The sequence below is a fragment of the Paramisgurnus dabryanus genome, chromosome 11 (genome assembly GCF_030506205.2).
Source record: "Paramisgurnus dabryanus chromosome 11, PD_genome_1.1, whole genome shotgun sequence".
In the NCBI taxonomy this organism is placed as follows: domain Eukaryota; kingdom Metazoa; phylum Chordata; class Actinopteri; order Cypriniformes; family Cobitidae; genus Paramisgurnus; species Paramisgurnus dabryanus.
The window spans coordinates 22,941,125-22,968,625 of NC_133347.1; the positions used below are offsets into that span (position 1 = coordinate 22,941,125).

General features: G+C 36.2%; 1 protein-coding gene across 1 annotated transcript in view; it reads left to right on the forward strand.

Moving 5' to 3' along the window:
• Positions 1 to 27,501, forward strand: part of LOC135729654 (transmembrane protein 132C) — a 287,538-nt gene that overhangs the window by 182,094 nt on the left and 77,943 nt on the right. Inside the window, exon 4 of the mRNA XM_065247459.2 lies at positions 18,003 to 18,189. Within this exon, the coding sequence (XP_065103531.1) occupies positions 18,003 to 18,189 (187 nt within the window). The remainder of the gene's footprint in view (positions 1 to 18,002; positions 18,190 to 27,501) is intronic.

Consider the following 27,501-nt stretch of genomic DNA (forward strand, 5'->3'; position numbering starts at 1 on the left):
CTGGCCCTTAAAGGGGTAATATGATGAAATTTTTTAATTTGTAAAATAAGTCTTTGGCGTTCCCAGAGTCCATATGTGAAGTTTTATCTCGAAACACCCTACAGATAATTAATTATAGCATGTCAAAATTGCCATTTTGTAGGCCTGAGCAAAATGTGCTGTTTTTGGGTGTGGCTTTTAAAATGCAAATGAGCTGATAAAATGCAAACAATGATAGTGGTTTGTTGAAAAAAACATGCTTCATCAGTCAGTGCTTTTTACTTTAATGTTTTATAATTTATAATTAATTAATTAATATTACTAATTATTTGTCTTTAAAACACAACTTTGGTTTAGTTTCAATGAAGGGGTACTTGAGCCTTTCTGATAGGGCTGTGGGGGTACTTAGGGCTAAAAAGGTTGGGAACCACTGCTCTAGATTACTCACGGGATTTAACTTTGTGTCATGCTAATTTTTTGCTTGAGTTGAATGTTTTCAACTTGTGCAAAGGCACGTTTGAGGCAAATAGCGCATGTTTTCGAGCCAATCGCACAGCCCAATTCACGTCATTCGCATCACCCTGCGCGAGGACGCGTCTGATTGCGTCTTTGCATTGACTTTGTATGTAATCTACTCATGCAAATCGTTGAACTCGCATCTGGTGTGAACCCGCAGTTAGGCCACCATGCCAGAATTAGATTTGATGTTTTTACAATGTTATAGTGATCATATATAATTCTTTCTCAGTCTCTTTAATAAAATACATACAGAAAAAACAGGAAATGTGTATGTATTAAAAACTGTATAAAAATGTAAACTGATGTGTGAAGTTTTTAGGGTAAACTCCCCTTCCACTTGAGCAATAACAGGAAACTGTAGGATCTCTTAAACATAAATAAATTTAAATCTTAATTTCAAATTTTAAAGAAATTAGTCTTTTTACTTCATTCTGCTCAAAAAGACTTAAGATGTGTTTAGTGCCAAGAAAGGTCACACTGAACACCGACGATGCCTAAAGAAGACATTTAGAATTTTTTTTTTACATTTTTTTTGTACATATTTCCTGTATTTTCAGTTTGTATCTAAATAAAATAGAGTGCAAAATAAATATGAATGGACATTAAAACTCCAAAAAAAAGTCTGGTGGTGGTGGCCTAAGACTTTTGCACAGTACTGTATATTCTATACAGGGTTTACATTTTTAATAACCAAAATGTTAAACATAACCCCATTTGGTTTTGGGATAGTTAACCCAAAAATGAAAATGCTGTCCTCATTTACACATCCTTATGATGCTGCAGACCTAAATAAATTTCTTTGCTCTGCTAAACACAAAGGAAGATATTTGTGGTATAGCAGAAAACAGCGGCACCATTGACTTCCATAGTAGGAAAAGCAGATACTATGGAAGTCAATGGTGCTCAGAACCGGATTGGTTACAAACATTGCTCAAAATATCTTCCTTTGTGGTAAAAATCTGTAACAACTTGAGGAAGAGTAAATGATGACAGAATGGTTATTTTTGGGCAAACTATCCCTTTGTAAACTGTATTTTGCTGCTGTATGTACATCACCCATGTCTCCTCAGGTTTAAAAGTGCAAAACAAATGTCCTACTGGGTGCTTTCGTCTCACTGGATGACGTTTTTTTATGTTTTCTGTTAGCAGTCACATAGAGCTGATTTAGCATGGCCATGGGCATGTTGTATTTCTGTATTTTTGTACTTCGTAGATAAATGGAAGATCAGTCACTTGATGTTCCTTTGCCATTTTCTGTGTGAACCACTTCTTTGCTCATTTTCCATGTTTTAATTCATTCTCTAGCTCTTTCTGCCTGCCTCTGTCTCTCTCTCTCCCTCTTTGCATTGTGGCTGTGTGCCAGCGAAGTGCCCGACCTTTATGTGTCAGACACTTGTGTCCTGTTGCACTCTGTTGCCCTTAACTGCCCTCCCCAGGGCCCTGGCAGCCATAGCGAGACTGTAGACGTGCTCCAGACGCTTCATACGCCGTTCCCTTTTCACCTGTGAAATGAAATTCCTCTTGATCGCACCATCAGGGCTGTAATAGCCACGCTGGCAAACAGCACACGCGTATTTGCCGGTCCAAAAACACATTTAGTGTGTGCAACGTGCAAGCAGAATACTAAGAGATCCACGAGCGTGCGGGCGCACAGATGCGCTCTCAAAGCACGAGCCACACGCGCACACAATCCTCGAGCTGTCTCCCCTAGTTGTTGGTTTTAGACTACAAAGCCTTTGTTGTGGAATTGATTCTGGGCTTTGATGTAGTATTATTGTCACTGCTAACCAAATTGCCGCCCCGCTCCAGAAGACCAAGCACAAATGTAACAATACAAACCCCGTCTGTGCGTGGGGGAGAAGCTTACACACAAACGTATAAACACACATACACATGGTGGGATTGTTACTGATGCAGTGCTTAGATCTACATCATCACCCTCCTTCACTGCTTCAGAAACATATATTGTAGGTTTTGACCTACTTTGTTATTATTTTTTTCTTAAGCTATTGGAGCTGTATTCTTGCTTTTTCTTTGTTTCGGTCTATTTTTTTCATCATTGCTGTTTTTCAAGCTCTTTAAATCTTTATATTGTGTACAGTACAATTTTCATTTAAAGTTGTAATAAAAAACTGTAATGAAAATAAAAACTTTTTGTTAACTAAAATGAAAGAATATACAAAGACCACTGTCAGAATTTTTTATTTTTTGACTCCAAGTCACTTGGGTGGTACCCTTTAAAAAGGTCCTAATATGTACCATTTAGGTACAGATATGTACATTTGGTACCATATTTGAAATACCAATAAAAGCACTCTTTGGTATTCATATGTACCCCTGAGGTACTAATATGAACTCTTTAGGTGCAAAGGTGTCCCAATGACAACTAGGGACCTTTTATTGACTTTTTTTCTGACAGTGAAGAAATCAAGATGTGCAGCATCACCATTTGATTTCACTCATTGATTTCACATTAATATCAATCTGTGACATAACCTTACTCAGTCAATATTAAAAATATCAAGGTTATATTTTCACACAGTGTTCTTTACATTATGTTGGATGATTTTATGTATAAAAAATGACTTTAGCTGTGTTTTCACAGGCAGGGTCAACTTTTTCAATCAATATTGGATGGACTGATTTAATTTACATCACGCCCGCAGTGTTTTCTGTTTAATAAGACATCAGAGGGTGTCTGTTTGACATTTACAGTAACCAATCAGGTGAATCAGCAGAAGGGCTCTGAATGATAGTTGCTTTTGGATATAAGCCAATCCATTCCATGCTCTTGAATTATAAATGCACCAGTGATGCCTGTGTGATGGCACTTATGATTTACTGCGAAATGTAGGAGCAATAGAACATTTATAGCACAATATCATTATCTATTTAAGTATTCCAGTATGCTGTATTGTTGTAAATTTGTCCAGTAAAAGTTTTATTTTAGTGCTATTTTTTATGAATGATGGAGTTTCTTATAAAATGATGTGTAGTACAATATGTGTCATCATAGGCTGGTGGTGCAATTCATTCATACTATTCAAAAAATAATAAACACTATATAATATATTTAACACCACTAATTAATTAACATGCAATTAACGCAACACACAATTTTTGTTTGACCCTTGGTCTACCCCAGTGGTGACCAACCCTGTTCCTGTAGATCTACGGTCCTGCAGAGTTTAGCTCCAACCCCAATCAAACACACCTGAACCTGGCAATCAAGCATTTCAGGGCTACCTAAAAATTAGAGTCAGGTGTTTTTGAAGCTGGGTTGTAACTAAAGTATGCAGGAGGGTTGATCTCCAGGAACAGGATTGGTCACCCCTGGTCTAGCCCATAGGTGGATAAATTGAGACGCAGCCTTAGACAGTAATGTGACCCGTGCTGTATAAATGAGTTGGTGGTTTTCATAAAAATAAGAACATTAAGCCCTCGTCTAGCGATCCCAATGCTCTAAATAGTCGTTGAACATGTAAAATGATCTTTATTTGTACGATTTACAAGAGGTGTAGCCTCCTAAATGCTTAATTAATACACAAAGGATAGTTGTCCATCCACTCGCGCATCTGAGATTTTGGTTTTAAAACCTGCAGGAATTAGAAACCAGAGGTGGAAAGAGTACTGAAAATTTGTACTCAAGTACAAGTACAAGTAGTTGCTAAAAAAATACTCAATTACAAGTAAAAGTACTGGTGTTAAAAATGTACTTAAGTAAAAGTACAAAGTACCCCTCTTAAAAACTACTCAAGTACAAATTACTTTTTAGCCGGTGATATTTATTGAATAAATATTAAATCCATTGAATGAAATCAGAGATATGAATGGATTAAAAACAGGCAATTTGTGTTTTATACGAACAAACACATAGTACAGGAATTTTGTCTGTTTAAAGAATGTTAAATGATTTTAACAGCAGCTATATTATTTCATATTGTTTCTTCATATAATTTTTATCAAGTTATAAAAATGGTCTAATGTTATTATTATTAATGAATTATGATACAATATAAATAAGCTTGTTGGGTTATTTTATTTAAAAACAGATTTTTTTACATTAACTCATTCCCCGCCAGCCATTTTTCGAAAAGTTGCCCGCCAGCATTTTTTATGATTTTCACAAAAGTTTTACAAAAAATGCCTTCCAGGAAATTTTTCTTCTAAAAATATATATATCAAATGAAAGAACAGACCCTCTACTTTCAAACAAACAATAAAAAAAGTGAAAAACCGTTCCATCCTATTTTTTTCCCTGCTTATAAACTCTTAAATATTGGTGTTATTCTTTACAAATACACATTTTTTTTTAGCAAAAAGCTGAAACAATTGCATTTTTTGTGAAGGAATTTAGTTAGAGATCAGATTCAGAACGAATATCAAACATAAAATTAGTAAATAACGTTTTGGCTTCAGTTTATCCATAAATTGGGTAAGTCCGCTATCTAGTGGACAATCGCGGTATTGCACATTAACATAAATTCTTCAGAAACACGTTTTATGCAAATGTTTTTTTTCTTAATTGACAAGATAACTCGTCAATGGCGGGGAAAAGAGTTAAAAATATTATTGGACAAGAAAGCTTTCCAAAAGTACACTACAATATGTACTGACATATGTGTAATTTAGACAGGCTGTCAGTGCAGTTACACTGCTACGCCAGTGGGACGCGGCAACAGACTAATTTGATAAAAGAGTCCTTATTAGACTGTTTATTATTATAAGCTTACAACACTGATTCAATATGAATAATACAATGTTGACAATGACATGAAATTTAACTTTGAGCGCCATTTTACAATGTTAAATCTTTTTTTACGGTCTACGTGCTCGTCACCTAGGTAACTGAAGCTCATGTTTTAGGTATGTGACAAAAAATATAAATATATATATAATTATAACCATATGATAGATAATAAAAAGAACTTTAAAATGGTTTTTAAATTATTAAAATCGGATAATTATTAAGAAAGATATGGAATTTTTTAACTCGAAAATTAGGGGGCATTTTTGTACCCAATTAAAACTATAAAACTATGAAAAACTTCCGCTTGACCAAACACTTTAAAATATCATAACTTTCTAATTTCTTGGTCTATTTGCATAATTCAAACACCACATTGTATGTAATTAAAAGCCCAAGATTAAGATGACATCTTTTTAAAAGATATATATATATAAATGTTATTATTTTTGATTAACCACTAATTAATGAAACCGAGAGCATCAATCCACGCATATCTTTCCATATGAAATCAAAGCCCTCTCAAATAAAAGCTGTATTTTTATATATTAAAGAAACATTTCATTGTTTCTTTAATATTTCTTAATTGAATAATAATGCTGGCGAGCAATTTAAATGGTCAGATATTATTAATACATTAATACATTAATTGATGATTATGTTATTTATCATTAATAATCATTCAATAAATGCATGCATGTTGCATGCATGTATTTATTTATATGTTTGACAAAATTATGCCAATAATGTAATCTAGAGATTCTAATCCTTCGTTCTGTATGATTACTTTAAAAAATAATGCACGGATTAATGAAAACGGAGAATTTTTGGAAGCCAAAATGATTGAATGGGCGATTCTGCTTTTGACAACAACGTCACTTGCGGATCTTAAAAAAGCACATGCGAATGTTACAATCAATCCCAAACTTCACCTAATTCAAGTTAAATGTATATTCTATCAAAAGAATTTGGTTTGAAACAAAAAAATACTCGCCTTCATAGAGGATTTCAATGCCAAACACGAGAGAAATTTTGCTTCGCTTATAACTTTCTTCTTACGACAGCAATCTTGGAAATTCGAACGTGAGAATCAACGTGAGGAAGTAATTTATGTCACTAGTATATGGGCTTTAGAGGTATTCACAAAGCAAAGATATGACAGATTTCCTAAGTCAACAACGCGTCTGGCGCTGAATACCTGCTAGGAACACAGCCGTGGGAACAAAGCGCTCGTGCGTATTACGTCATTTTGTCACATACCTACATGTTTCAAGTGATGTTTTCAGGCAAATTATCGTGAGGTCTACCCAACATTAAAAACGAAAACGATCAAATAAATATGGTTATAAGTCTTCTTACCATAATGTGCTTTTTGAGATTAGAGGCTGAAGTATTGTAAGCCGAAATCACTGCAGATGGCAAACAAAGTTTGCATTACATGTACACGCTGTCTCCTTTCCTTCCTCTGTTTGAACAACTCCCAGGTGCGGCCATGGGCACTCATCATCCGGTAATTCTTCTGAATTTTTTATTAATTCAGCGTCCATAACGCCAAAGTTCTTTGACATTAAAACACTAAACAGTGAAGGACGCACGAGGATCGATTGAATAGCTCTCCAGAGACCGGGCTTTTTTCCGGTTCAAATACAAGGGTTTTTATTGGCCCGCCCACGATCAATTATTTCTATTGGATATCCAAATGCTGTCAAAGATTTGAATATTAATTTGATTCAAATTCTACAAGTACTTAGTAACGAATGTGATTTTCAAAGTAGCGAAGTACATTACTGACCTTAATTTGTACTTAAGTACAAGGGAAATTACAGACTTAAAAATGTACTCATAAAAGTACAAGTACACGAAAAAACTACTTAATTACAGTAACGTGAGTAGTTGTAATTCGTTACTTCCACCTCTGTTAGAAACTAAAGTGCAGGACTTGCTTGATGTTAAAATAATTATTAAGAGAGATACAGTTTGGCAACTGACTGATGTTAAAAGAGTTATTAAAGGGATTTTTCCCCTCAAAAATGAAAATAATGTCATTAATGACTCACCCTCATGTCGTTACAAACTCTAAGACCTCCGTTGATCTTCGGAATACAGTTTAAGATGTTTTATATTTAGTTCGGGAGCTTGTTGACCCTTCATTGAAAATCTATGTATGGTATACTGTCCATATCCATAAAGGTAATAAAAACATCATCAAAGTAGTCCATGTGACATCAGTTGGTCAGTTAGAATGTGTTGAAGCATCGAAAATACATTTTGGTCCAAAAATAACAAAAACTTTGCGCTTCACAACAGATGCGGAAGAGAAGACAATGCTGAATATAATCGTAATTTTTGTTATTTTTGGACCAAAATGTATTTTCGATGCTTCAACTCATTCTAACTGACCCACTGATGTCACATGGACTACTTTAATGATGTTTTTATTACCTTTCTGGACATGGACAGTAAACCGTACATAGATTTTCAATGGAGGGTCAGAAAGATCTCGGACTAAATTTAAAACATCTTAAACTGTGTTCCGAAGATGAACGGAGGTCTTACAAGTTTGGAACGACATGAGGGTGAGTCATTAATGACATTATTTTCATTTTTGGGTGAACTATTCCTTTAAGAGAGATGAAGTTCGGGACCTGATTGATGTTTCACACCTAAGCGCGAATGCCCAGCCCTCATATAGACATATAAAACAGAATAAAATCTGTTATTTGACAAGAATTCACGCAGATATAATCTGTTATGTCATAAGTGAATGTTTATTTAACTGTTGGGGAAAAATACCTGATGTGTAACATTATATTAGATCCTTGCCTTATACAGTAGATCATACTGTCTGCCTCCATTTCAATCAAACAATAAAAGAAAGAAAAACGTTATTCATATATTGATATTGTTTTTGACTGTGTGTGCCAAATCTATTTGTTTTACCAGTGATTTTAAGGTAATCGGTTAAGGATGCGGTAATTTTGTTTTTGGACCTTAAACTTTTTTGGATTTTTCTCAAAATTGACTTTGCTGACTGTCAACTTCAAACTCGTTATGTTTTGTCAGATTACAACAAATCATGCATTGTTTGAAGTTTTTTAAATGTCAAAATATAAATAACCCATTTTTTTAAATTGTCTCATTCCGACTTAATTTGCCAGCACAGGTCACAAATGATGCAGCAGCAAACAGAAATGGAGAAAGAAAAGGGTCTTCTTAAAAAAGGAAAATTAATATACAAAACAATGGCTGATGCTGTTGAAAATGTAAACAGGCTGGTGTAAGTAAAATGCTCTGTGCAAAGAAAGATAAGTAATGGGAACCTGTGGTTTTTATATCTTCTTTTTTCAATGCGTTTAATAGACAAACAAGTTATTTAAAAATAAATCAACCATCTCTGAAACATGTCTATGTTAAGTATGGTTTCACTAATAATTAACATACATTTGCATAAAGCATCCATATTTGTCCACACCCGTGTTGATTAGAGTATTGAAAACTTTTAAAGTGTTTAATTTAAGGTAAATTTAGAACAGATAAAAATGTGTGATTAATTTGCATTTAATCATGCGATTAAATATTTTAATTGATTGACAGCCCTATACACCTAACAAACCTGTTCATTTTGTTTTCACTATATTAGTCAAGACAGTAGACAGAGTAGTTTTATATAGGGCTAATAATACTGTAACCTAATCCTACTAAAACAAAACCAGGTTTTATGAGTCTTTCAAATAGTGTGGACCCACATCAGACCTCCAAACTGGTTCTGACGTTTCCCTGAATTAATGATATATACAGCAGCGACGGTCCGCATGCAATTAATGTAAATCTGTGCTTTCATTCAGCACATCTGGGAGGTTTGCGCACGTCCTTTGACCCTCCTCAATGTGTTTTACTCTCTCACATATGGCTGTCGTATATGAAAAGAAAGATAGAGTAGTTTCTTTGTGGTGGCGGGTGTTAAATATGTATGATGGCTGCCCGGTTTTCCTCCAGTCAAGCCCGGTGCCATTCAATGACACAGTACCTCTTAATGTAGTCTGTCACTGGTATTTATCACTGCCCGTGTGTACCTGTGTGTCTTTGTGTGTGCGTGCGTGTCAGAGGAGAATTGTTGCAAACTGCCAAATAAACAAGCTGGCAGCACATTGCTCAACAGTTATGCATGTTTGTGCGTCTCTGATAGCAAGCCAACCGGTCCATCAAAGAGTTCCTGTGCGCGTGAGCGGGTGTTTTAGCGGTTTTGAATTGTGCTGTATAATTTGAGGACTATGCCTGTATAGAAATATTTATTCTTTAGAGGATTTTTTGAAGAAAATAAAGCTTTGGGGGCATCCAGGGGCTTTTTTGTGGAAGTATTAAGGCTGTGCATGATTTAAATGGTCCAAAATATGTGCCTGTGTGTAGAAATGTAGGTGAGATTGGGTTGAATGACCTTGAAACTAACACACTTTTAGAAGTCACGCTGTTCTCTTTTCCTCATCCTATTTTTCAAAGCACTTTTGGAGACCAAACTGTGATTATTTTTTTTCTTCTGTGATTGATCTGTGGTTTAACAGCATGCAGATACAGTACAGGCAAACACAATCGCCCTTGAAGGTGAGGGATGGTGTTTGCATGTAAATGTGTATTACCTGAGGACTCACATTTGGTAAATGTCAAGTTTGGAATTGGCCAAAATTTTACACGTTCTTGGCCTTCATGTGATGCATTGAAGTGGGTATTGTGCTTTACTATCATTCATTTTTTTCCTGAGGTCCATGTTTAATTTCTATTTTTAACCCTTTGTCCTACTATTATTGTTAATACTTCTGATGTGTTACCTGAATGTGATGAAGTTTCTAAACAAGAAGAAACCTTTCACATGTGATTTATGAGCTCATATTCACAGTTAAATACTGGACAGAAACAACTGTTCGGTTTTAAAACTGAATACACATCCATGGGTTCAAACAACCTTGTGTAAGTATTTTTAAACGTTGGGTTGGTTCTGTCCAATATTTACCCAACCATGGGTTAAACCAACCCAGTATTTTTTTACTGTTCGAAAAAAATGTCAAAATATGTTCACTAGTTGTCACTGGGGCAGTACCATTTAACCCTTATGGGTCGTTGATGCAATTTTTGTCTTAAATTGGCCACAACTTTCTCTGTGTTTCAGCAAATGGAATGATTTTTGGTGACAAATCTTATATTGACACATATTTTGAGAAAATGCTTTCGGGTTGTTATACTACATATAACTTAAAGTACAAGCCAGAAATTAAGCTCTGTTTTTTTGCACAGGGCTACTAATGGGTCAATGCTGCCACATGGTGATCAACAATTAAGATGATAGATTTTACCCTTAGCAAAAGAAAAAAATGCCAACAATCAAGAATGCATGATTATATGATGTCATGGCTTTGCAATCAAAAAATTTTGTTATAATGGAAGTCAATTGGGCAAAAAAAGCCACAAACAACTAATTAGGGAGAAAAATTCAAATCTGATGCTGCACAAAACTAAAAATGCATTAAAGTCAATGTTTTAACTATCTTTGACCTGCCCAAGACTGTGAAAAAGGTTTTAAAAAATCCAGTCCACAATCACTTTTTATATTGAAAATCATTTTGTGTATTTTTCCAGCAAATCATTGACATCACTTATGAACTTGGCAATTAAAGAGTTAAAATCATGGAATTTTTGTAAACATTTGGTAGTTTTGATCAGCACTGAGGTTGATTAACAGATTTATGAAAAAAAGAGAAAAATAAATAATTGATACATTTTTACAGCTGTTTAATTTAGTGGCTTTTTGTACACAAACAACACGAAAGGGTAGTGAATTTGAACAACTCACAAGGGTTAAAAAGGTCATAATATGTAACATTTGGTACCAATATGTACCTTTGAGTTACTAATATGTATATTTAAAGTACTAATATGAACTTTTTAGGTTCTGTACAAAACTGTACCTTTGAAAGGGTACAGTCCCAGTGACATCTAGGGAACATATTTGACTTTTTTTGACAGTGAAGAGTGTATAGTCACCTATGGGACGATGTGAAAGTAGCTAATAAGATTGTGAACTTGGTAAAAATTTTTTAGTATATTTTAGATTTAGTGACAAAGTTTTTTGAGTTCACATCGGTACTATTTATGTACATTTTGAAACTCCTTAAATTATTATAATTAAGTGATTTTGATGAAAGAATAGATGCTATAAAAACACTATGGGCTTTCTTTCACCCGGCGCAACGCAATGCGCGACGCAAGTGTCTTTTGCTAGTTTCCACCCTGCGCAATTATCATTTTCACGTTTAGCGCCACGTTTTTTAAATAGCAAATGCATTTGCGCCCCCTTATGCACTTATGGGCGTTCTGGTCTGAAAACGAGGTGTGCTCAGGAGCATTGTTGGCACGTTGCTATTTTGAGGCAACTGATGTTTTTTTGTTATTTAAAGAGCGCATTAGTAATATGCGCCTACTGTATAAACGGGACGACAACACGGGTTTTATCACATACATGAATGCACAGCAGCACAAAAACCCTTTTAAATATGAAAGATTAAAGGATTGAATGTAAAAGATTATTATTTAGTGTCTTTGACATAACAAGGTACAATTATTTTGTTACAAATAAAGTATTTTTAGAGTACAAACCTTTTCTTACATACTTGTTAATTATTTTTTAATGATATTGGATAGCCATACATTTAAAGCAATTAAAAGCCTGCTTTTTTACTTCCATGACTAAATGAAACGGGTTTTAAAGGTTTTAATAGAAAAATAACAATTAAAACAACACAATTATTTAACATTAATCTTAAACTGGGGATCTTCTTCCTCCGCTTAGTTTTTCAGTTTACAAAGTCTGTCATCTAAATAGGGATTAGACATAGCGCCAGCGCAACTGGCTTTTAAAGGGGATGAGAGCTGAGAGTCCCATTGGTTTATTGCACGTATCGGCCAAAATACTCCCATTACTCATTAAAAAAATAGGACCAACCATTTTCGACCATGCGCTCAAACCATTTTTCCCGTCGTCAAATTAGAAAAAGTGGATTCGGACACGCCCATTTAGACTTTGCGCTGTGCGCTTTAAACAATGAGCTTAGATCGTTAAAATAGGGCCCTAAAACTTTCATCCAAGATATGACAACGGAGTCAGTCAAAATAGCAGAGATCACACAGACATGAGGCACTTCAGGCTAAAACATTTACTCTGATAACTGGATAATGCAACCATTTTCAATTATGTCTGTCCCTAGAGACCTGGCACCGAAATAAATCATCTCAGTGGGGAAATAGTTTATTTGCTCTGTCACTTGACTTCTCTGGCATTTAAATTTGCTCCCAGCAGACACATCAGGAGCGCATCTGACCTGCTGTTGCCGGTACTTTTCTTAGGTAAGAGACTCTGTAAACTGCCAGAGGCTTTACATTAGAAAGAAAAGACATGAGGAGTTAATTAGACTTCATATCAGCATTAATGTGATTCGGGGAAAATTGTGCGCTATTGCATCAATGTTTAATAGTTTGCTTCATTTTAGTGCAAGTCTGGCATCTTATTCACATACCACCTATATTGAAACCTAACCATGCACTTAATATTAACTTTGTCAAACCTGACTTCTTTCTGCAAATAAAGTTAATTAAATTTACAAACGTCAGCACTATTTGACTGATGCAATTAAAATTGTTTTATTCCCCCCACTGAAAGCAGGTGGTAATGGACTTTTATTTTAAAGGAACGGTTGTGTACATTTTCTGGATTTAGTAATCACAGCAGCAGTACTGGTTGCTGAGCAGATTTTTTGTTCTGGAGCTCCGGAAACCTCAATTTCACGGTCTGAAAATTTGGCTCCTCTTTTTCTTTCAGATCTCTTGAGCGCATTTTCCTGCATATAGGGTGCAGTGCCCCATGCAAACTGTCATCAACACCAATTTTGTGGGTACATTTGCACAATTACCTGCTTTGCATAAAACGGCACATGCAGCACGAGCAAATGAATGATCCACTAGTTAATGCAGTTCATTAGTTCCACTTTTTATTATTGGCAACACAGTGCTCAGCTTTATGTTCCTGTAGCCAAAGTAAATCAATACATTAGCAACTTAGAGGTGATCGGTTTAAACTCAAGAACACACACACACACACACACACACACACACACACACACACACACACACACACACACACACACACACACACACACACACACACACACACACACACACACACACACACACACACACACACATATAAATCTGTTAAAGAAATCTGCGAAATCTGTTAAAGAAAATATATTGCTTGACATTGAACTTTGAGCTTTACTTGTGCTCAAACAGCAACCTATTGGGTCAAGTCTATTTGACCCAGATCATTCACCTACATTTATGCATTTACCAAATGCTTTTATTCAAAGTTTACTCGGGTGAGTATAAATAGGGAGTAGGTGTGCTGCATTAGTATTTCTTACTTCGAAGCCAATCTCAGCAATGGCACAGCAACTGTGGTGACGGTACGTGACGTCTCCGTTCCCTTCCTTCATGGAACGATGTTTATATCCATAACCAAGACATTGCCTTTTAGTCAGTGACTTCGACATCACATCAATGACTGACAAATTGGGAATTCCTCCCAAAGCGCCATGGGTGCTGCCCACTTCCAATGGCCTGCATAGGCCTTCCACCCCTATGCAAAGAAGACTGGCCACTGCTGTTCCAGTACAACCCACTCAGCAACTGTAGATAACACTGGAAAGCATACCCGTTTCTGGAGTAGTGGTAGTTTCTGTTTGGCAGATGCAAAATGAAAACTGCAGAGGGTTTTGCTGCATATCGGGATCTTTGGGGTGGCTTTTGTAGACAGAGTTTTGCTCTGCTGAAGGGAAACTCTGCATATTTTACACACATGGGATCCCCAAGGGGTCGCTCATATGAATGTGAAGCCTAACATAGGTTTTTTAAGAATTCAAGTAGTGAAGGATGGCATCAGACTGAAGGCTGATGGAACAGCATGAGCCACCCAGAGAAACCAGTCATTCAAGTACGATGTTTCAGGAGATGCTGGTGGAGGCCATCCAAGCCCGACCGTTGCTGCTGCCCGAGCAAGCATGACCATCATTTCCAGATCGTGAATGGACTGTGCCGGCTGCCCAGAGGGCAGCAACACGTTGGTCTCAACGTCGGAAAGAGACGATGGTTGCTGCAATGGGAACATGTTAACTATCTACAAATTATTCTTACATCTGGACAAAATTTTGGCACGTAACTGGTCCCGCACGCTTTGTCGTAAACCCATTTGGTGTGCTTTGACTTTTATAAGCGATTAGGTGCAGGGGGGGGGGGGTAAAATCACCCCAAAAATCCCATAGACTTAACATTGTGCTGAACGTTAAGGGTCATAGCTCAGAGTATTTCATAGAAACATGTGGTGTAAGAGGTGCCCGAAATTTCCCATAGACAAACAATGGGGTGAAATTCCCCATTCCCCACACTCCACAGGCATAGCTCTGAGAGAGGATTTCGTAAACATGTGAGAACAGTGGTAGGCTCTGTAAGAACATACCTCACAATGGGGAATAAGTTACCCTAGCCACCATTTTGGGACCCTAGCAACCGATCCTGCCATTACAAAAGGCCAGGATGGATATCTTTGCAGTACAGTGTCATAGAGACATAGGGGCGGGTTCATTTTACTAAGGCATCCAATCAGTCTCTCAGGATTTTCACAGTGCTGTTAACCAACAAAAACTCAAACAGTTATATCTTCAAATCTGAATGCAAAATGGGGATGGTTTATATCATTCATGCTGGCAAGCGGCATATGGAGTATCATCATTGTCCACTGTCAAGCCACTACCTAGCAACCAAAGAAAGTACCATAGCAACCAATTAACAAAGCTTATATCTCTGCATCAGAACATCATAAAGACATGCTGGTTGGTTTATGTCACTCAAACTGGCAAGCAGGCTTTGTGTAGTATCGTCATTGGCAGCTGCCAAGCCACTTCCTAGCAGCCAAGGACAGTACCCTAGCAACGGAATTAACAAAGCCTATATCTCTGCGTCAGATCATTGTAGAGACACAGGGTTGGATCATTCCGCTTGTGGCTTGGAGTATAATCACCTGTTGATGCCAATTTACTCCTAGCAATTGACTGTATCTCTGTATCAGAACATTGAGGAGACATCGTGGTGGGTTTTTCTGACTCATGTTTACATTATTGTAACATTTTGTCCCCCGAAGTTTTGCCACGGCAAGCACCACTTCACATTTTCTTCAGAAAATGTACCTATCTAGTTTCTTCTCCTCTTGCACACTATCGTTCCTTTGCAATCTCTCCTGATAGAGAGCTGTCACGCTGTAGTCTATTGTCCTTTTCCTGTTGCTGTACCTGCTAGAAACAGCTTTCATATCTCTTCAGAATCCCCAAAGACACTTGCTGCCTCTTGCTCTAACTCTCTGCCACACATGCACACACATGCGCGCGCACACACACTCGTATAACATCTCATAATTTCACTCAAAACATTTTTTACTGAAAAACATCGGAATTTTACCGGAGCTTGTGTACCAGTAAAAAGAATTTAGCGACGCTCCGGCGTCTGTTGTGTTTTCTGTAGCTCCAATTGTGACTTTTTAATTGCACTGGTCCTCAAAACATCTCAGCATCTGTTTTGACAGGCTGCTATAAAACCTTGAGCATGTGCGAGCCGTGGGATCTGCAAAAACAACAGTTTCAATGTTACAGAAATGAAAAGTGTTTTATTTTCATTTGTCATTCAGTGCATTCTTATTTTGTTTGGAGAATGTGGTTGTTCATTCATAATTAGGATTTTTTTTACTCTCTTCATGGAAAAATGATGATGATGATTTATATAAAAGGTTCTTTCTCATGAGAGTTCCTGTAATGAAGCTGACTTTAGGGTTTGCTTTTCTCGGTCATTGTTTGTCTAAATGTGTAATCAGGGAAGCTTATACTGTATGCATGTTACGAATCTTACACCAGATTCTGCTTTCTCTATGTCCCTGTTTCCCTTTAGTAACAAGAGAAATTGTCTAAAACTATGGCAGTGTACTGTGAGAAATGTTGTTTTGTCATATACTGTAACTCAAAAGTGTGCTTAAACAACTGTAAAACCAACTTCTATATATTTGGAAGAACTGGCTAGTTGAGGAAACAATTTAAAGAGTGTTATATGCATATTCACAAACTAGGATTGAATATGACAATATATTACACTCCTTAAAAACTAAGCGCATTTCTAATAATATACCTGAATCCATCCTGGTTTGAAAAGTTCAAGAGCCATTGATGTAAAGCAAAAGAAACCGTTGTTCCTGCATGTAATTTGAGGCAAGGTGATTAACACCTGAGGCAGAAAATGAAGTCTTTCTCTCTTTCTTTCTTTCTCTCTCTCTCTTTCTTTCCCCCTCGCTCTCTCGTCAGTCTTGCTGTCAGCTTTCTCTGCCTCCATCTGTTCCTGTCTCTATGTATCATCTTCCTCTGCTTTTATAATCCCTCCTGCTTTTCATTTTTTTCCTATTCTTTGAGTGTGTGTTGCTTCAGTAATGGCTGAGAGCATCATTATACAGTACGTCTAGGAAGCCTTTATGGTGATATCTCACTTGTGCATCTTCAGCTTTTGTCTCATCCTCGTTCTGACTGTAAACTCTTAAAAACTTGACATGGCATCAAACCTGCTCTCTCGGGAGACCTGTTACATCACACAAGCTGTTATTTCTAGCCGGATCACTCCATGTGGTCGCGGTAACAAGTACATTGTACTTGTGTATCTTTAGAAGAGCAACAGTGTGATTAATACAGAAAATCTTTTTGAAAATTTAAATAATATATTTAATAGATGTTAAAGGAATGCAACTTTCCTATTTATTCACCATTACATTAGTAGAAGCTTTAATTTTGTGTGTGATATTATTAAGTGATATGTTTTATAACAGATATTCATTTCTTTTTATGCAAAAATGCATAATTAAATTTTTATTGTGTTTATCCATTTATTTTCCAGCTCTTTATCGTGTGTGCTAAAAAAGTGATGTGTATTGCAAACTCTGTATTTATTTAACCCATTAACTGACACTTAGCTATTTTGCATGTCAATTTTAATCTTTCACAACAAATACAATATTGTTAGAATGTGGTTTTCATATTTCAAAACCTTTTAGCTGTAATAATATTGCATTGACCGTAATTTATTCATTTGTGACAAGAGTATGCAGCAAACCAACACAAACCTCTCTTTTTTTTGATAATTTTATTTATAAAATAATACTATATGGCATTTTATTTATTACAAAAAATTTAAACTGCTATAACATTTTATTTAATATTTTCACTTCAAAGAGACATTAAAGTGTCTTTTTTCAAACAAGACCAAAATTAGGCTTCTAGACCAAATAATGCCAGAGGTATATAATTATTTGAAGGTGTACTTTACCTTTTCATCCCCCACTCAGAACGGTCTGCGCCAGTTGAAGGGTTAAAAATGGATGATGTTTTAAATAGTGAGTCATTATCTTTAATAAAATTGTTAAAGTTCAGTTAAAGAAGTGTATACATATAAAGTGCATTTTTTTGCATATTTGTGCAAAACAATATTTAGACCTATCGTAGAGATTTTTTAATGCTCTTGATTTGATGTGTTTGTTCGACAAACAATCAAATATGTTAACTAAACCTAAAATAAAATAAATTCTAAGGTTGAAGATATGTTGAGCTCTCTTTTTGTCTTTCTCTCTGTTTAGTGTGGAGCCTGGCTGGCAGCGGGTTGTTCAGGTGGATCTAGAAGTGGATGGAGTTAGCAGTATGGTGGGCAGTAGATCTATTTCCTGGGCAGTGGAGTACCCGGGTATCAGGGCCGGGGCTGAAGAAACAGAGACACCGATCCACCTGGCACAGAAAGACCTGGTCGGCACTGTGCCGTTAGCTATGGTAAGGCAAACTCTCTATCATGTGTTTTACAGTTTCTTCAATCCTATTGGAACAGAAAGATGTCCCAGCAGTTTGCCATAAACATTTTTAATTTTTTTCTGTTGCATAATCTCATGTTTTTAAAGTTTTTAAAGAAAATCATTCATTATAACAATTCAAGACTAGATTTATGTAAAAGGCACTTTTAATCTAAATTGTTTTTAGTTTTGTAGGAAAAAAACTTTGTTTAGCAGTAAAGTGGTCCCTAAAAGTACTATAGTGTCATCATGTGGCATGTAAAATTATTCTCCATGGTTGAACTTTTAAAGCAGTAATATAGCTTAAAGTGAAGTGACATATTAGCGCGGTTAAAGGATTTAAAAAACAATCAAATTTAAAATTTAAAACAAAATAATTTGTGTAATGTGTGCCAGTTTTATCAAAATGATGAATACATTTTTGTTGGCTGACTCATTTTTCTTATATAAATTAATAGTAATAAAGGATTAATTTAGCTGAATTTTTGGGTAGCGAGTCCCATAATTAAACACATCAATTTTAGTCTACATTTAATATGTGCATTACTGTCGAATTACTTAGCAATAACTTTCACACATTTAAATTTACAACAGTTAACAAAATGTAACATGAAATCACTTACAATCATTATTATTTAAATTAATCAATGCCAGTGATACTGAGGATGCCATGAATTAAAGGAATGTGGATACTGATGTGTTACTTTATTGTAGATAACATTGCAGCTCACCAGGCTTTCAGATGCATATTTTAATGTTTTAAAGATGCACTGTATAACTTTTAGAAGGATCTCTTGACAGAAATGCAGTATAATTAACATAACTATATTATAAGTGGTGTATAAAGACCTTACATAATGAACTGTTATGTTTTATTAACTATTACTTGAATGAGCTGTTTTTATTTGCATACACCACAGGTCCCCTTATATGGAAGTCGCCGTCATGTTTCTACAGCAATTAACTTACAAACTGCTCTATAGAGCAGGGTTTTTCAAACTTTTGTCTGTGTGGACCACTATTTGTAAACAAGAATTTTCGCGGACCACCTCATAATAAAATATGTCTACACAAAGTCCTGAATTAATCTGCACCTCTAAACAGGCTTACTAGCACTAAAACTATAACTGGTCATCACATTAGTACAACAGGTTTGTTAAAAGAAAGTTTACTGCACAAAACGGCTGGCACATATTTTATTTATTTATTTACTCAAGCGTCCGAGGGCATGGTTCATCTGAACAACGGGCTTATGTCCAATAGTAGTATGCAATCCATACAGTAACAAGAACACTTGGATATAGTCAACATTGTCATTGGATTCCATTTCCCAGCCCGATATGAATATCCCCCTTTGCCCCCTCCAGATCTTTCCCTTCCTCTTTTTATCCTCTGTCTGATATAGGCCTATTTAAATGCAAGTAGAGCGCCACTGGCCTAATTAAGTAATCAGACAATAACTTGACATTTTAATTAAAAATTTATATAAATATAGGCCTACATATTCTTAAAAAATATATTATTTTATTTTATTTTATTTGGCCTTTACACGGACCGCCTGCAGTACCCTCACGGACCCCTAGTGGTCCGCGGACCACAGTTTGGGAATGGCCGCTATAGAGCACATTTTGTCAATACGTTGTCTCAGATAACAATATGTTTGTCCTGTGGCGGCTACACCGAAGCTCCTCTATGTGTTTCGAAAGGGAGGGGTGAGCTGTGGACTGAGCCGTTACAATTTGCAATCTCACTGTTAGACATTGCAAAAAAATGTATCTACACACAGCACCATTAATACAGCAAATTAATTTAGCTTGGTTTGCATTTATGACTCATCTATTTTACGATTTCTCTTGCTGTCTCTCTCACACAAACACATGCTTTTTTAAAGGTATGTTTTTTGGCCTTTATTAAGACTAGTATAGAATAGACAGGAAAGCGTTGGGTGGAGAAGGGGAGCTAGATCGGCCAAGGACCTTAGAGACAGAATTCGAACTTGGGTCGCTGTGAGCACACTGGTGCTATATGTCAGTATACTAACCACAGAGTTATCGGCACTGACACACACATGCTTCTTTTAATTTCTGAAATCAGTATAACCTTTGTCCAGTTGTCCAGAGTTATACTTTTCGCCAACATTTTGTGTAATAAACTGTTATGGTTGCATATTCTGTTACACCAACAAAAAATATGACATCATCTAAACAGCAGAAGTTTATATATTATTTATAGACAGTGCCAAAATGAACACCCTCCAAGTGTCAAATGCCAGTAAAAACTGGCTTTGGCAAGTAAGTTTGATTGCTGACATCTGTGTAAGCAGTTCAAGCAATTGAAATAAAATATATCTAAAAAGTGTAGTAAAGAAACATCTGTTTTTTTAAACATCTTAACAACGTTTATATGGATATCTAAAGTTTGCTTTCTCCTTGGTAAAAACAATGTTATTTCTCCCAATAAAGCACCAAAAAATCTGCATATGTCTTGTCTTTGTATTTTGGTTTTGAGCAGACTGATCTTGTCTATGAAGCATTATGTGATGTACTGACCTGCACTGTTAATTACATATGCAAGAAAAACAGCTCATAAAAGCATAAAATATTTATATTTTTAACTATAAAAGCAAAATAAAACATTTTTCTCTAGCAGAAGTATTAAAAGGTATTTTTATCAGATTTTTTTAGCAATCTCACCTACTTAATTTGCATATTCAATAAGGCGTTAGTTAAAGAGCCAATAGTGCTGCAGTAATTAATCATCCCCCTGTCCCCTCTCATCCGAGGCTTTGCTTGGCCATCTGAGGGACTTTTGAAGTCTTTAGCAGCTGGGATTCAGGGATGCAGAGCTCACTGTCACACTTCACCGTCTCCTCACTAATCATTTGGCAGTGCTGTTGGCCCTGGTATGCATTGATTCGCATGCTTCCTCTGCCATGTCTTGCTTGTTGGTTCACCTCTTAATTGTCTGGCGGGTCGTTCTGGTATTTGAGGTCTAATGGGAGATATCTGGCGAGGATAGAGCTCCTGCTTTAGACTCTTTAGGGAAGAGCGGCGGTTTGGATATCGCAAAGCTCCAGACGAGATCTCTAGAGGAGGAGGAGAGGGAGTCATGTGTGGCCAGCCAGACGGATTTCTCGCTTTTTCTGTGCAGATACTGAATAGAGAAGCGATTTCTATTTCTGCTGAGCTAAATCATTTGAATTGAGCTGAGGTGTCGATGGAAATTTTATGTATGTATGCTGGATGCACATATTATACATTTTAGTCAATCGATTGCAGTTCATTTTGCTTCAAAACACAGGCATTTACCCACTGGAATACTTTATTGATGAATGTTTGCTTTTTGGAGCTTTACCATGTTGACCTCAGATTGCATGACACCATTTATTAATGTAAAATGATTCGTTATTATTCAGCTAAAGAATGGAAGTTATATACATCTGGAATAAGAAAACTATGAGAGATTTTGGTGAATTATTTTTTTAAGCTAGAAACAAGTTTCACTTTGTCTCAAAACTTCTACATTCTTTTCTATGAATGCAATAACTTGTGCTTTACTTTTGAAAAGTGTAGTTGTAAAGGCCCTAGTACTGCAAACGTTCACGCTTTCAAAAGCAAACTTTATTGTTAAAAAAGGTGTTTTTTGCTGGATGACCTCCAGCCAATACTTCTGCCTCCCAGACAAACATCCAATTAAATGCCATTCCACGTCCTTTCACAAGCCTTCAGTCCTTTGAAACTGCTGTTCAACTGCTGTTTACTCTTTGAATCAGCACATGAAAAAAGTAAGTGGACATCTGTGCATCTGTGCTCAGACAGCAATCCGATGCACCTGGACATCAGCTGTGGGTAGTTTACTAAATCATATGGAACAGCGAAGATCCATAGATATTTATTTGTTCAACCATCCAAATCTGTATTTTTCAGGTTTTCTCAGCCTGGTCTCACTGTTAATAGTATTAAAGGTCCCGTTCTTTCTTTGTTTTTTAAGCTTTGGTGGTGTTTACAGTGCGCAATATAACATGTGTTTATGTTTCATGTGTAAAAAAACGCGGTATTTTTCACACATTTAATTATCTGTATAGCGCTGTTTTTTACTGTCCTAAAAACGAGCTGATGTCTTTCTTGTTCTATGAAGTCCCTCCTTCAGAAATTCGTATCGAGTTCTGATTGTGTAGTTTGTTTAGTGTGATGTGATTCGACAGCAGCTTAGCTTGCCGTTAGCTTAGCTGGCGACTGATGTATTTCTGTGGGCGGAGTTTAGTAAAATAAAAGTTCTAGTGACGTCATTAAAGCAGGAAGTAGAGGGCTGTAGTCCAAACCAACCATTCGCTGTAGGCTTTGAAAGGCGAATTCTGTGAAAGAAAATATAGTGCCTGGCAGTGAACTATGAGCTTTATCATTTTAGCAGGTATTATTTATGCTGTTATAGCAACATTACACACTAACTAAGGTTTAAAAATGGGATCAGAAAGAACGTGACCTTTAATACACATCTTTCAAAAGCACAAAACTTATTTTTTGTACATTTAAATGGATGCTGAAGTGTACAATGTAGACAAATTAGCAAAATTTTATTGTAGCATTATTAAGTATTTACAGCTACAAAACATTTACAAATCTTTTAAAGATTGCTATATAATTTCCTTTAAACATTTTATCGATAATATTACCACCCTAAACCTACCCCAAACATTACCCTAAACTCAATGTTACTTTATATACAAAAATTTTTAAAATACATAATTATTAAATTATGTAAGTACACATTATTTTTATATTATGCAACGCAACGGACAGAAATTTGTACACTGTAAAAAAATTCCGTAGAAATTACAATGTTATTGCAGCTGGGTTGCCGGTAATTTACCGTAGATTTACATTTATGTTATTTACTGGCAAGAATTTGTTCAAAGTTAAATAAATTTTTAATATTAACAAGTCTTTATCTTTACAGAATAAAACTATACAATTACAGCCTCATGCAAAGCATTCTGGGAACCAGAAATCATCATCAAGCTTTTTCTGTTTTTTGCTTCAGATTTTGTTTCCCAGAATGTTTTGCTTGATACTGTTTTTTTAGTTTTACTCTGTAAAGACAAAGACTTGTAAATGTTTAATGTTCATTTAACTTTGAACAAAATCTTGCCAGTAAGTAACATAAATGTAAATCTACGGTAAATTACCGGCAACCCAGCTGCAATTTCTACAGAATTTTTTTACAGTGTAGGAAATTTTTTGTAACAATATAGCATTTAGAAGATTTTTTAAGACACCAATACAGTAACCAAAAACAATTAAAATCACAAACTGTTAGCACACAGACAAATGTAATACAGTAACTTATTTATTGCAAAATTTCAAAAGCAGTACCAAAAGTAGTTAAAATGACAATGTGGTGCAGCTGTGGTCCTCTCTGGAGTATATGATGTAGTTCAAGGAAGTATTAATCCACAAGAACGTTAATCCGACTTCTCTCTGTCAAGGCGCGCATTTCAAATTTCCAAAGTTAATTGACTGAAAGACGGCAATGTCTGTGACCTAGCACACAAGAGCCAATGAGCGTTTGATATCACTGCTGTAAAGCATCTTGAGGCATAATATTCCATTTCAAATACATAACGAACATGAGGTTTGACGTTTATGATCTCTGGATAAAGAGCTGAATTTGAAACTGTTCCTCGCAATGGTATGAATTTTAAATATGTGGATTACAGCAAATTAATAAAATGTATTTTTTTGTGAATTTGTTATGTTTTGGTTTAATTATTTACGTAAAAATGTTAATACGTAAATAATTCATTTTATAAGTATGTCAACACATCAATTTTATAAGTTTCATTGTGTATTAAAATAAATGCACACACTTAACTTAAAAATACACACATATTCTCATGCAAACACATTGGCTTTCTCACTTTCTGTAAAATTAACTATTGTTTAAGATTAGAATACTGTTAAAAAAAATACTGCTAACAAGTGGCATATTAAGCCTCTGAGCAGTTTTGACCTGCACTGACATTTGTGCTTTTTCAGTTGCTTAAAAACATAATAATGGCAAAAGTCTCATAACACTGTGTTCAGCACAAACTGGGCTACAATATTATGTGAGCAACATGTTTGTATTTTTGAGAGAAAAATGTTTATGCGTGGATTTTGACCCCAGATAGAGAGAGAGAGAGAGAGAGAGAGAGAGAGAGAGAGAGAGAGATGTATGTGTGTGTCTCTGTCCATGGTGCTGAAACATTCACAGCATCAGCAATAGACAAACATTTCCTATAATGTGATGGGGACAGCTGGTCTGTGTTTTTGTTGTTTATATTTCCATGGCAAATGCTGACAGTTGTGCAGTTGCTCTTGACCAAACAACATTTTATTAGATGACAGTAGCGAAAATGAGGCGCTGCCTGTATCTAAAACAAAAGTAATGATTACACACAAGGCTTCACAGAGGGCGTGCAAAGGACATGGCCAATTTGGCAAATAAATGGTGAACTGTTTTAAACAACTTTGATGAAGAAATGTAAGCACTGGCTTTATGTATATTCGACCTTAATCAGGATATGGAGAGAAACTTTTGTAAACTGTGGGGTAAATTACTGGTAATCTTACAAGTTCTTACTGGTAAAGAGGCAGGACTGATTTACAGGTATTTAAAAAAAAATGTTATTCACACATGATCCAGCAATAACACTAAACACAGAAAGAGTGCCTCTGAAAACCGTCCATGTAGTAATAAGGTATTTAACTGTACGTGTACAGTAAGTACATTGACCTCTTAAATAAACTTATTAAAAGTTTTGATACCTCAATTGAAGAAGTCTAGAATATCAGTGAGAAATCATTTATAGTGTCTATAATCCTGATGTCAGTTAATTTACAGCATGAATGATCATCCTTGTCAAAGTAATTTAAGTCTGCATTGATCCTCTCTGGTTACCCAAGAGACTCCATTAATGTTTTCTTCCCTTTTTTATCGTTTCTTGATGCACTCCATAACGCAAACATAATTTAGGAGTAAATGTATGCACAAACAGAAGGTGGCTGTATATTTGCCCGACTTTTATTGGAAATGCCATAAAATATGGTTATATATCAAAAGCACCCTAAGATTCGAACCGTCCTTCTAGCCTGTTAGATTTTTTCTGCCACAGATGTGGCCAGACATCTAATTTGAACGTCTATCAAAACAGTTTGGTTTGTTTCAGGACCTATGAAATATCCTTATAAACAATGCTGAATTGTTTTTAACCCATGGTTGTGTAAAAAATGAACAAACCCACACCGTTGGTGTAATTAACCTGAAAAATTACGACATTTGACCTGATCATTAATTAAAACAACCCATCAGTTGGGTTCATCCATATTTAACCCAAGCATATAGGTTAAAAAAAACAAAGCATTTTTGACAGTGATGTTGATTCATGGTCAACGAATGAAGATTTACTGGGAATGCTTCGTCTTTGTAAGCCCAGTGACCTGAGGTATCCTTTTTGAATGATTTTTGCAGTACTAATAAACCTCTTCTTCACAAATCAGTGAATCACTTAATGATTCAAAGCCTGGATTTTCATCACCTGAAGTAATTCCTTTATAACAGCTCCAGGCAAAAACATCTTAAATGCTGTATATAACTAAACCCCAATGCACTGAGTTAACATGCTAATCCACTCATAGGCTTGCATAACAGATTTCTCCTGAGGTCAAAGGTTAGGTGTTCATATGTCGGATGAGGCTTAGTGATGTACCGCTTCCGACCCTTCCATAGATCGGCTTCCCGAAGGAGGTTATGAGCCCTGTGTAGAAGCTGAACTTTGGAGTCCAATGACATGAATTAAGCGGAGCGTGAAGAGCCCGGGCAGTGCCATACCACCACGTCTTCTGTTGGTCCCTCACCGTGGGTCACTGTAATCTCGATTAATCACCACCAACAGATGGCTTCCACCGAGAGGGAGAGAAAGCGAGAGAGATAGCTCGGGGCTGTTGACACGAGCGCGTCGTCCGAGCTTTGCTGTACATCAAGCTTTCATCAGTAATTAGTTTTTATTAGGCTAACAGGCTGCATTGTCTTTGAGCTGTGATACGGGGCTAATAGGGTTATGAGTGGTGGATATAATCCTGTTAATCTGAGAGTGACCTCTACGCAGGTCGTGGATTTATAACGCAAATAATCAGAAACGATGTGGAGCTCCATACCGTCCGTCCGCATTTATGGATTATTAGCTTTTTCGGCTGTATCCGTCTTCTCCGAGTCACTTTCTCTCTTTTTTTAATTCGATGCATATTTTTCAATTAATGGTGTCCTTGCTGTTAATCAATTCGAACAAAGGGACGTTTAATAGCTTCTGTAAAGCTCAGTAACTCAACTGTGCGCTGACAGACCTCTGGGACGAGAAAAAGAACGAGAGAGAGAGATAGAGCGAGCATCAGGGGACCATTGAAGGGAGTCGAAGTTTTATGAGAAAATTTTCCGCTTTGAAAAACATTACTGTAAGACTGGCGCAGAGGATCTCTCAGGTGTAGACTGGCTGCCTGACAGAGACTGAAATTGTCATCTGTTTCAATACTGCGTAGAAAAAATTACTCGGAGGAAGGAAAAGAAGCAAAGCATGAAAAAAGAGTGAAATCAGGAGAGTTGATGAGTGAAGAGGGAGAGGAAGATGAAAGATATTTTCACATATGTGTGTCTATGGCGTCCGCTGTGTGTAAAATGATGTGTTATATGGGTCATCTGAAGATAGATCTACCGGTGGGTAATTTGAGGCAGATCAGATTTGTCAGCACAGCATGCGGCTCTGCTTTGAGCTGAATCACACACACACACACACACACGCGCGCACGCACACACACAAACATTGATTAGATCTTTCCATCATCATTCAAAACATACTGTAGAGATAAAGAAAAAAGGACTAGTCACTTATAGACTATACATTCACACACATGCTCAAGGGCATGTTTGGCATAGGACACATTTTTGCATAAAAAAAACTACCATGACCATTTATTTGAACTTGACACTGCATGTTAAAAATGTGATGCTGAGACGTGAAGCTTTGAAGTCCACCAGTATTTGTTTTGAGATTTATTGTGTGAGACTGTGGATTTGATGCACAGGTTGTGCTTTCATAGCTGTGGTGCTGATACTAAAAAGGTTAATTTAGAGACACAATGTCTCTGAGAGCGTTTTACCAAGTCTGGTTATCAGGTTAAAGCACAGCATGCTGCTTTATAATGATATATAAAAGTTGCTTCTTTTAATTTATCTTGTTCAAAGCACTACTGCTATGTGCAGT